This window comes from Arachis ipaensis, chromosome B5 (assembly GCF_059453495.1).
Source record: "Arachis ipaensis isolate K30076 ecotype BB chromosome B5, ASM5945349v1, whole genome shotgun sequence".
Taxonomy (NCBI): domain Eukaryota; kingdom Viridiplantae; phylum Streptophyta; class Magnoliopsida; order Fabales; family Fabaceae; genus Arachis; species Arachis ipaensis.
The window spans coordinates 125,193,293-125,205,736 of NC_142440.1; the positions used below are offsets into that span (position 1 = coordinate 125,193,293).

The 12,444-nt window shown below is 30.4% G+C and overlaps 1 protein-coding gene across 4 annotated transcripts; it reads right to left on the reverse strand.

Moving 5' to 3' along the window:
• Positions 1 to 875: 875 nt before the first annotated feature.
• LOC107642003 (uncharacterized) lies at positions 876 to 7,639 on the reverse strand. 4 transcript variants are annotated; one of them, XR_015883778.1, is made up of 5 exons: positions 7,185 to 7,639; positions 6,286 to 6,465; positions 2,871 to 3,597; positions 2,379 to 2,734; positions 876 to 2,273 (listed from the first exon to the last, which is right to left on the reverse strand). XR_015883778.1 is itself a non-coding variant. In XM_088489063.1 (3 exons), exons 1-2 carry the CDS (start codon positions 7,521 to 7,523, stop codon positions 6,286 to 6,288), a joined length of 519 nt encoding a protein of 172 aa, XP_088345189.1. In that variant the 5' UTR covers positions 7,524 to 7,639; the 3' UTR covers positions 876 to 3,597. The 4 variants fall into 4 exon arrangements, 2 of the variants coding, with proteins under 2 accessions (XP_088345189.1, XP_016200828.1); XR_015883777.1 differs by having other exon boundaries at positions 2,379 to 3,597; XM_088489063.1 differs by having other exon boundaries at positions 876 to 3,597.
• Between the last annotated feature and the right edge of the window lie 4,805 nt (positions 7,640 to 12,444).

Sequence of the window (12,444 nt, forward strand, 5' to 3'; positions counted from 1 at the left end):
TACGCTGGGGCAGAACCCTTAATGGAGGACGGAGAGGGAGAAGAAGCAGAGCATATCAGGCTGAATGGTCAACATACAAGGTAAAAATCTTTCTCTGCTATAGTGCTATTTTTAATGTGTTTTATTTTTGTATACTATTAATCGTATTTTACTTAATTCTTGCTTAGCTATGATTGTGCGATATACGTCATGAAATGGCTTGAAATAATCGATCATCGAAAGATCAAAAGTGAGAAGAGTATTAATATAAATCTTGGACACAAGTAGTTTCTAAATTCATAAAATTCTTTCATTTCTTATTTAAGTTAGGTTCATTTCTTATGTAACTAATTCCTTTCAATTGAAATGTAGCAAGATATTGATGCCTTCAGGCTTAAATATGGTCCAAATATTCTATTGCACAAACTGAACAAATTTAGAGACCAAATGATTCAGGTATATGAAGTAATATGACTCCCAAAGTCATCTGCTGCCCTCTCCAGCCCTTATTGTAAATTCACGTCTGGGGATACATATAGTAAATAGGATATACTTTGTTTGACTAGTTGTAATTAACACTATTTTATTTAAAAAAGCAAACACTGCTTCTTTCAATGTATATATGTGAATATTAATGTAAATGTTAATGTATATATCTAATGTTAATGTTAATGTATATATCTAATGTTAATGTTAATGTATATATCTAATGTTAATATTTATATCTGATTCAAGATACATTAGTTCTTGTCCTGTCAGTTTGAGATGTTAATGTATATATCTGTTGGAACTGTCTGGCTACTGTTTTGTTCTAGGTTGACAGTGAATGGAATCAGGGTGTTTATCAAACATTAAGAGCCCCAAATAAACAAATAAACCGAAATTAATACACAGGGTGAACAAAAAAAGTGCATACATCAATATAGCAGAGAGATAATTTGAAAAAAAAATGTATAGATCAGTATTCAGTTTCAAAAACACCTGAACTCTCTGACATAGCACAATAAATTGACTATTCAATAAACAAAAAGGTGACTATTGAATAAAGAATTTCACAAAAGCTAATATCAAAAACAAAAAAAAAGTGACTATTCAATAAAGACTAACAGCAATCCGAAATTAACCCTCCTATAACTTTAGTAAATCGAAATTTGCTCATAGATGAAAGGAAAATTATGTTAATAAAAACTGAAACTCCTATAATCCTCTCCGGGATAATTCATATCTGGTGCAATATAAAAGCTGGAGCTTGACTGAATCATTGATCCGCCGTCTAAAAGGTTCAACTAAAAAAAGAGAAAATAAATCATATATTAGCAAAATGCACAAATGAATGTTTGCCTAAGCCTAATCTCAATATTACCCCACTTGGAGATGGCTTTTTCTTTTTCTTCGTGGTGTTTGAGATCTTTTTTCCAGGTTTGATCCCAGTCTGTTCTTGGGTCGGCCTCTTGTTCTAACACGTGGCGGGTTTTGAAGGTCGTTCACATCGCTCAACGTCGCTTCTTCGTGGGATAAAAAACTTTTTTTTTTGCTTCTTTTTTTATATTTTTGCATCTCGGCCATCACATTGTCAAACGCCCTGTGCAGAATTTGGTCAGCTCATCGGACTCTGATGCAAATTCACATATATTGTGTGATCGAAACACCAAATCATCGAATCTCTTGCTTCTCGGCTCCAGTAGAGGCTCGTCTTGGCTGCTCTTGATGTGTGTGTGCCTCCTCTTTATGTTCTTGCTCCAGCACTCCAGTATGTATTTTGGTGCCACGTTATCTACTCGCTCGAAGCTTAGGACGCACAGAGAATGGCGGCAGAGTATGCCCCTTGACTCAAACAACAAGCGCTGGCACTTTACCTCTCATGATGCTGTGTGGTAGGTGACGAAAAACTTGTTGAATGTGGAGTTGGAAACCTTCTCCATTACTTCGTATATTGTGAAACCTAGGGTGGAATTCTTTGATCTTGTGATGCAGTTCACCTTTCCTCTGAATTGTCCTTGAACTTCCCTGAACTTCTCGTCGGTATACATGTGCTGAAATTGTGCCTCTATTACTGATTTTGTTGCGCACGGTATCACTGTGTGAAGATCTACAGCGTTGAATTCTCTTTCTTTGCTATCTGCTTGCTAGGCAATTGTCGTATTGTTTCACGAATTGACTCAAGGAGCTGTTACGTATGCTGAACTTGTTGAAAAATGCATGCATGCTCTCGCTTCTTTGTGTGCTTCTCATCCCAGCCCAGAAGTGGTGATCTAGGTAAATTGGAATCCATATATGCCGATCCTCGTACAACTCTGCAGAATGAACCGAACAAATGAGCTGTGTTAAACCAAAATCTGTGCATGTTTTGACCTAAAAAGTAACGACATGAAAATAATTCAAATTAAAATCTCGGTTACCTGAGAGCCACTTGTTGCCTCCGAGGCCATACTTTGTGAGGAAATCATTCTAGTTTTTGTCGAATGCATCTTTTGTGAACCAGTTCCAAATGACGTGGATCATCTCTTGTTCAATTTCTTCGTTTCGCTTGTAGCCATTTAGTTTGTTTGGGATCTTCCTCATGATGTGCTAGATGCACCACCGATGAGTTTTTGTTGGCATGCACATCTCGATGGCCCTTTGAATCGATGCGCATTGGTCGGTGAGAATGCCTTTTGGTGCCCTTCCCTCCCATGCAACGAAGCCAACACTCGAATAGCCATTTGAATGATTGGATGTCCTCATTTTTCATCAGGACACATACGAGAAGTGTCGACTAACCGTGGTGATTCACGCCAACAAAAGAACAAAAAACCATATTGTACTTGCATAAATGGACACTCTCACAATGTGATGAACCGAAATGTGTGGATTTAGTGAATGTAAATACTTATTTTGGGTGAACCGAATACCTGTTTGTGTTGTAGGTGGTGTCTAATGAAACAACATCTCTGAAATATTCGCATGCAACCCTGCTTCTTGCGTTGGCCCGAAATGCATTTTTGATGGAGTGATCGCCTTCGAGGTTGAGCTCGAAAAAGAAATTTTGGTTCTTCTCTTTCATTCTTAGTAGGTACTTCCCGAATTCTTCGGCATCTTCTTGTTCGAAAATATTCTGTACTTCCCTTGTGATGTAATTCCTCACATTTTTTTCTATAAAACTTAGTTTCCAGTGATTGTCGACTACTGCTATACGAATGATTGGTAAGTTTTTATCGGTCTAATTTTGGCTTCCTCGTTGGTTTCGATGGTGCGACGCAAGAACATGCTTAGCTCCCTGTGTTATTTGAGCATCTCTTCCCGGTCTAGACAGCAAGGGTGTGAGTGATTCAGAACAACTTTGGAAATTATCCAAAGACCGACGTCCTTCAATATGTGTACGTAGATCTTGGCTGGATAGTTTATGCCAGCTGAGGGATTTATCTTTAGAGTAGGAGATATCTTGGATTTTCACCTTCCCTCTCTGCTGCATACGATTAGTTGATTCTTAATCTCATCTCCCTTCCAAGTCGTATTCCTTATTTTGGTAGAAAAACTGGCAAGTTTAAAATAATTTTTGTAGAACTTTTCGGCTTCTTCTAGTGTCTTGAAAATCATCCCGACCTTTGGGACAAATCGTTCATCCACAACACACCTGGTCTGCAGAATGAACCGAACATGTTATTATAGTGAAACAATTGTATAGAACTAAATGAATGGAACATTATCCATTATATAAATTCATATTCAAACAACTTTCTGCATAATGAACCGAACACGTCATTATGGTGAAACAATTGTATAGTACTAAATGAATGGAACATTATTCATTATATAAAATCAAATTTAAACAGATTTTTGCATAACAAATCAAACACGTGCTCATGGTGAAACAATTGTAGACTACTAAATGAATATAACATTATCCATTATATAAAATCAAATTCAAATAGCTTTATGCAAAATGAACTGAACACGTTATTCTGGTGAAACAATTGTATAGTACAGAATGAACGAAATATTATCCATGATATAAATTCAAATTTAACACACATGTGTCTACAATTTAGAGATTATTAATTCAATTCAATTCAGAACATTTGCGTACCTTCAATTCAATTCAATTCAATTTAACAATTGTATTCCATTCAATTCGATTCAAAAAATAATCCAAACTTTGTCCTCTTGATTCGTTTCAGAATAATAATCCAAAATGCTCTCATTCAACTGATTTGAAGTTGAATCATTCATTGTTTTGATAGAATATTGAAATCTGAAAACGAAGAAGATAAATCCACAAAATCGAAGAAGAAAACAAAGAAGAATAGGAAGAAGAAAGATGAGCAGTAGAGAAGAACAACGAGCAGAAGAGAAGAAAAAAGAAGAAGAACGATGAGCAGTAGAGATTGCAGATCCGAAAATTACAATGCAAATCGTTAACGTTGAAGAAGAGAAGAAGAAGAAGAATGCTTACGTTGAAGAAGAGGTTTACGTAAATCTGTTACATTAATAGGAGGGAGAGGGGGTGCGCGTGTATTTCAAGTAACTTGGGGGGAGGGGGAGGCGCGTTTAAAAAAAAATGCTTGGATGACTTGGTTAAGTTTTTAATATGGATGTAGAGCATTATTGGAGTAATTAAGCCTTTTTTTTTTTAAAGAACAACACGTTATGAAACAAATTTTTTCTTTGTTTTAATAAAAGTACTATAAAATGTTTTCAAATAGCCTTATAATTTTATAAAAGTACCTTTCTTTATTAAAAAATTAATGGATTTTTTTTAATAATTATCCAAATCAGTTTTGAGAGTTTTTAAAATTGGATATTTCAATCTCTCAGATTTTAATACACAAAATAGCTCCTAACGTTTATTTCTATTAAACAATATAATTCTCTCCGTTAATCACTAACGGTAACTGCTGACATGGAACGTTAACTCACACATATAAACAAATCAGTTCTTATGATAAAATACAAAATAATTTCTAAAAATTTTAAAAACTCTCAAAATAGTTCGTAAAAAAAATTTAAAATTTTAAATAGTCCTTGCTTTCGAATTATGTATATATAATTATTTCTAAATTAATAAATTTTAATTTTTAACATTTTGGCCTATTTATCCCAAATTTAATTATTTATATACAAAATTTTTTTATGTATTTTCAATTAGAAAGGCACTATTTCAAAAAAGGATAATTTAAAATAAATGAATCAATATTTATTTTTTACCATGCAAGATATTAATTTAATTTAATTTAATTTAATTTATAGGTACTATATTCTATGATCATTTTTTAATGATGAATAAGAGAATGAACTAGTGTTGTTTGAAGAGAGAGAAGAATTTTTATTTAACATAAACATAAATTTTTTCTCATAAACATTTGAAAATATTTGTGTAAATGTTTATGAAGGCAACACTTTAGAACTTACATGTAATGCGAACCAAGTCATCTATGAAGATAAATTTGTAAGTTTTGGTCAACCATAAGGTAATGTAAATAATTTACAAAAATACAAAATTCTATTGTGAAGCTCCTAATACTATGCAACATTTGAAGAAGAAATGTCTTGGCAAATTTAAGTATTCTATTCATGTTCATTAGAAATTAAAGTTTTGGAATTTAATATTTGTAATGCTGCACAAAATAAGCTTGTAATTAAAACTGTTTGTAGAAACACAATTAGTAATTATGTCAAGAAAAAATAGATTTTTTATTTAGGAATATTTTTCTAAATTTATTTACTGTCAATATCTTAAGAATTTAGATATATAAATATTGTTATTCATAATTCAATAATCTCTTAAATTTAGTTATTATTATTCTAGTTTCTATTTTGTACATTACCTCGATGTAGGTATTATAGATTAATGATTAAATAATATTATTTTTTATGATATTTTAGTATTAATAAAATTATGTTTTAATATATATTTTTTTATTTTCTGTATTATTTATATATTATATATTTTTTAATAATATTTTATTATTCTAATTAACAAAAATATTATATGATGTTGATTTTTGAAAAAGATTAAAAATATTAGAAGGAACTATTTTAAAATTTTTAAAATTTTCAAGAATTGTTTTAAGATTTTTTTTTTATTTTTTTAGAGATTGTTTTATACTTACTCCGAGAACTAATTTGCTCAGTTCACATATGTGAACACTTAATGATTTGTGTACGAATTAATGTTTCACGTCAACAGTCATTTCTAATGACTAACGGAGAGAACTATTTTACATATTTTAAAACTTGAAAAAGTATCCTATTTTAAAAATCATTACTGATTTGGGTATTTTTTTTTTCACTTTTTTGTTGCTGAAAATTAACGCAACTGAAACTCACTTAATTAGATAGCAGATTTGTCTTGAAATCTTCCCATGGTACATCTTTTTGCAGGTACACTATATTGTTAGGGTCGAAAGGCCCTTTGATTCTATCTATGGTCTTTATCACTGCCCTTTCTGGTAGAATGCTTCTAGTTAAGTCTGGGGAGGTACTGTAGCTCAAGCTTGAAGAAAGGCCCTGAAATGTAATTATATATTGTAACTAAATTATATTTGCCTTGACAAAGCAATTATATTGTAGCCAATAAAACAAAATTTGCTATTAAAAGGAAAAGAGAGCTATGTAGATTGGTCCTAATTATTATTTATGATTTTTTTTAACCCAAAATAGCAACTTGGGAGGGGGATATATAAGAGTGGAAGAGGACCCTAGATACAAATAAGAAAATCACTAGGCTGTGAGTTCATCACAACATTTTTTACTCTAGGTCACAGTTTTGACCATAGATATAACAAACTATGACCTTTGATCTATGGTAGTATATTTTGAGCAAAAGTCATGATTTTTAACTGTGGCTAATACTATACCATAATTTAATAGCCACAGTTTCATAGGCAAAAGTCACGGTCCTTTTTTTATAAAGTAAAAAACGTGACTATAGATTAAACGCAAGTATATTAGATTTATACTAAAAGTAATTACTAGTATAAAATATACATTAAAAATGAGTTAGATATAATAATTGAGTTTACGGGTTAATTTTAATGTACAAATTAAATAATATTTTTGAATTAAAAGGTCACGTTTATGACTATGATCTTAGCCGTTCTATGGTCACGTTTAATTGCATTTGTTTACTATTATTAATGATAGAGCTGATGTATTGCTATATTGGTAGTTAATATAATAATCATATAACAATCCAAATCTAAATATGAAGCAAATAAACAATCGACCTTGAAGATGAGCAGATCTACTTCCTCTTGGTCCACAATGGCATGAACAAAGAGTACTTCATCTCTTGCTGATTGACTGTACAACTCCAACATTGCGATTTCCTTATTGTGCCCATATTCATCATCATCATCAATATCCCCATCTTGATATCGAACCTGCCTTCTTGCTGCACATAAAAGACTCGAACCTCTTCTGTGGTTCAAATCCAAAATTCTGAGGGGACATGACAAGTTGACATCGTGTGTAGTAATGTCCTTTAGAGAACATGGTATGGAAAATGGAAATAATAGAATCATCCTAGAAAGTTTGGATACCATGGGAAGTGCTGCAAGATGCATGTTGCATATAATAAATATAGGAGATGTATGTTTAATTCTGTGAAATTAGAGGCCAATAAATATACGGGAGTTAAGGATAAGGCTAGGATGGGTCTGAATTCAATCATAGCAAGTTCGCCACGCCAGTTTGGGCTCTAAACAAATGTTCTTATTGGTAGCATCTTAAAAGGGGAACATAAAACGTTTTTTGTGTGGAGTAACTGAGTTTTCTTCTTAGAAAAAAAATTAAAAAACCTGAGTTTTCTTCTCCTAACATTTTTTTAAAATAATTTATTTCTCCCTTGTTTTTTAATAAAAAAATTTAAAATTTAGTACGTAAGATTTAGAATTTAAAATTAAAATTTAATTTTATATATGCATCACTACAAAAAAAAAATATTGAGTATCGTCAGATTTAACATCGTATATTAGCATTGGATTTACCAACAGATTTATGGACGGTTTTAATGTGAAATTCGTTTGGTCAATTCGTTACTAGCAAATTTCAGTTTCCAACGGTAAATTCACTGGTAATACTTGGAGGGATAATGGAGAAAATAGGAGCGAAATTTAGCACGGGATTTACTATCGGAACAATCCGCCAATAAACCCAATTTAGTGAAACGCTGCGTTTTGATGACCCGGCATAAGTTACCGTCGGATTCATCTATCAGATTCATCCGCCGGTAAATCCGACGGTAACGAGCCCTAAAATTTTAAGCGTGAACCCTCTCCCCCTTCATTTCGAAATTTCCTCTCTCTCTCTCTCTAACCTCTTTTCTCCATTTCTCTCTCTAACCGCCGCCTCTCCTCGCCGTCCGTCTTCAGCCTTGCCGCTGCCTGCCCCTCTGTCAGCTCCGTTAGCCCGTTCGTCTTCTCCCCTCCATCGGCTGTGACTCCCTCTTTCTCTTTGTTCGTTTGCCGTCGTCGCCACCCAACACCATTGCTGTCGCTGTCCAGCACCGACGTTGTCGCCGTTCATGAAGACAAAGAGCAGAGTGGTAAGTAGGATTTACTGGCGAATAAATCGTCCGACGGTAACTTGGCACCTAAACACGTGATATGGCGCCAAAGTTACGGTCGGGTTAATCCGACGGTAAACATCAACTCAGTCTCAACAAATCCATTGAAAATACCAGCGAATTGGTAAAGATCAACTCAGTCTTGACAAATCCATTGAAAATATCGATGGAAAATCCGCCAGTAAATAGCGTCGAACAAAAATAATCCGCTGGTAAATAGTTTTAGACGTCGTTTATACCGTCAACTCCAGTACAACAGTAAATCCGATGGTAAACTTTTTACCGGCAAATTTATTTGATGAATCCGACAATAAATCTGACGGTACTCAATATTTTTCTTGTAATGCATCTAATTATGTCATATCATATCAAAAAAACAATTATATTTTATATTAAATACGTGAATAATCATCCAAAACAATTAAACATATGTGATTTAACGATTATGTAAATAGTTTATACTATAAATACATCAAAATCAAACTCTTAAAATTTAAAGTAAAAATGTAAGTATTTAATTTTGATTATATAAAACGTTATGTGAAAGATTGATGTCCAACTTTTTATTACTACTCTTCATTATATATAATTTATAATTTTTTTTATTGTATATAAACTTGAACCCAAAAGTTTTTAGTTAAGTTATAAACAACCTATCATCTTAACTAATTTAGTTTTTAATATTTTTAAATACATTTAATAAATAAAAATAAATACCAATAAGCACTCTAATAATAATGGAAAATTAGTGCTAAAAATCATTAAGAGATTTTAATTAAAAAAATCAATTATATTAAAATTATTAAAAAAAAACAAATAAAAATTATATTAAAAAAGAATTAACAAATAAAACTTGAAATGACAAAATTATTCTATTATTCTCTTCTTCACTCCCTGTTCCTTGCTTTGTGTTTTTTCTCCTCTATCATCTTCATTGTCATTGTGTTTTTTCTTCCTCTTTCTTGGCATATTTTTTTCATTTCTGTCGGTTTTATCTTCTTGTACACAAATGCTTTTGCCATACTTAGGTGACTCTGTTATGCCTTTGTCACTGTTGGAGCTCTTCTCACGAATTCCTCTTCGCCCCTGAGTTCTCCATAAATCCATTTTCTTAGGTGAACTATATAATTTTTGCCAAAATTACTAACTTCTTTTTTATATTTGGCTTGATGGATTTTGGACTTTAACACTTGTTTGAATTTAATGCAGGTACCTAGGTTTATTTATTTGTCTATGATGAATAGAAATAGATATAAAAAAAATTTATATATGTTCCATTTTAATTTCATTTTGCTATTGTAAAAAATATGTAATTTACTTTGTTGAGTACATTACCATTCTTGGTTACAAATTGCAATAAACATTTGACTTGAAGTCAAAGTAAAATTCAGCTAGTGTTTCAAAAGGTCCTTATATTCTGTTTATGTTAGGAGAATTTAAAATTTTTTAATCTTATGTTCTATATTTTACTTTTCTTTGTATTGATAATCTCTTACCCAAATTGAAAAACAATATCTCATGAAGTTTTCATAGTTTTGTACTTTGTTTGATATGTATAGTGGATTGTAACTTCATAGTTTTGTTTTTAAAATTTAGAAAATGAAAAACTTTTTAACATAAGAAAATTCTCAAATTGCTTTATGCAGTCTAATGGATATTCTCATGCATTAGATAATCAAGACTGCTTCAACTACAATTCAAGTTTAATTTATACTTGAAAGATCATTTTTATTTGCATACTATTGAATGATCAATTATAGTATATGTTTCTATTGTTAGTCTAATTGTTTTATTTTGAGTTTAATAGAATCCTATTCATTATCAAATGGCTCTTCATTCTTATCACGGAAGATAAACAAGTAAGAAAAACGTGAGCTAAAAGACTTAGGGTTTGTTTGGGTGAGTTTCTAAGAAAAGATCTTTTTTCGAATTATCTTTTTTTAAAAGATCTTATAAAAAAGTAAAAGTAATTTTATGTTTGGGTATCTCATGCAAAAAGATTTTTTTATCTAGCAATTATGTTTGGGTACAATAATATAAAAATACTTTTTTGTTTATTTATTACATGAAAAATATCTTATTTTCAAGGAAAAAAGATCTTTTAAAAAAAGATGTAAATTACAACTTCTCAAAAAAGATGTTTTTTTTTTTATTTTTCTAGTACTTTTACTTTTACTACTAGAAATTTGCCAAACACGCTAAAAAATAAAAAAAAAATATTTTTCATTGAAAAAAGATCTTTTTTTATCAAAATAATGGCGCCTAAACAAACACTTATTACTAATGGTGAATTGGAGCTTAGGGGATTCACTAACAACAAATTATTGTTATAGATGAAAGTGTGTAAATAAAGACTCGAATATAATAGAGAATAAAAAAATATGTTTACAAAAAAAATAAATAAAAAATTACCTAAAAATATGTCTTTCTAAAAAAAATTTGGTTTTTCTAAATATTATAAAAAATAGTTATTTTTAACAATTTTAGTATTAACCATAGTTATTAAAATTGGACTGGATCGACCGAAAAACCGATGAACGAGATCCTATATTGATCTAGGTTACTGTTCTAACCGTTTAAAAAAATAAACCGGTTAAAACCGATCAAAATCGGCACAAACTGGTCCGATCAAATAATCAACAAGTAAGATCAACCGGCGCGCTGATGACGTCAGCGCAGAATTGAGAAATTTGTAAAATCACATAGCAAGAGGTGGAAGCCAAATTGTAAAATCACACCGCAAGGGGTAGGAGTCGAACTTGACTCTTGGCTCTTCTAATATGAAGAACAAACTAACAACCACTGCACTAATATTTTTTTGTATCTTTCATGGTCTTTATGGTATATATTGCATTTTATATAATATCCTAACTAATATATATATATATATATATACAGAAATACTTAATTCAATATTTTTTATATTCAACATTTTTTAAATTGATTAGTTTTTTAATTGAAGTACAAATTAATTAATTTTAAAATAAAAATAATAATTAATATAAAATAAAATAAAAAAATACTTATTCTGAGAAGAAAAATAAACTTATATAATTATTTAATTATATAAAAATTTTCAAACTTTGAAATTACTTTTTGGATATAGTTTATGCATTGTTATTCTTATTGTGTCCAATTAAGATGTTATTATGGTAGTACAGATTAATTTTATGTCTATCTTTATATTAGTTATTTTTAGAATTCGAAACTTAATTATTTTTAAAATATTAGTAAAAATATATATTTCAAATTTTAATTTTAGATTTTTTACTATTTTTTTATTTTTTATTTATATATGACCAATTTTTCCGGATGGACCAATAACTTATCCGTCAAACCAACAAATTAGTAATCTGATCGATTTGATCGCCGGTTCGATTCTGACAACTATGCTATAACGGTCCTTTTTTAATAATTAAATCTCTCATAGGATCCTTTATAATAATTTTTCCTAATAATAATATGAAGGTTGGATTCATCTCATGAGGGAGGAAAAGCGTTACACTTCTATCTTATGAAGCACGGACACTTCGTTGCGTTACGTGTCTGCGAGTCAAATGTATTTTGGACACGATATTCACTAACATTCATAAGACATGTGTGTCTGCTGTGTCCAATTGTGTTTTAATAAAAAAAAAATTCTTTTTTGGACACTCTTGGACACACTAAATACCATCACGTGTCAGTGTATCCAATCTTATTCTTAATATGTATTCTCGAAATAAATTTAGAAATAGTATATATTATTATTTATTAAAATAAAAAATATTTTAAATACTTTATATAATTAAAATAAGACATTAAAAATAATTAAAAACTTAATTTATGTTTTAATATCAATAAAATATTAAAATATCATTACGATTTATCGAAAAAATATTTTATATTTTACATGTATACATGTCTCAATGTCTTATAAG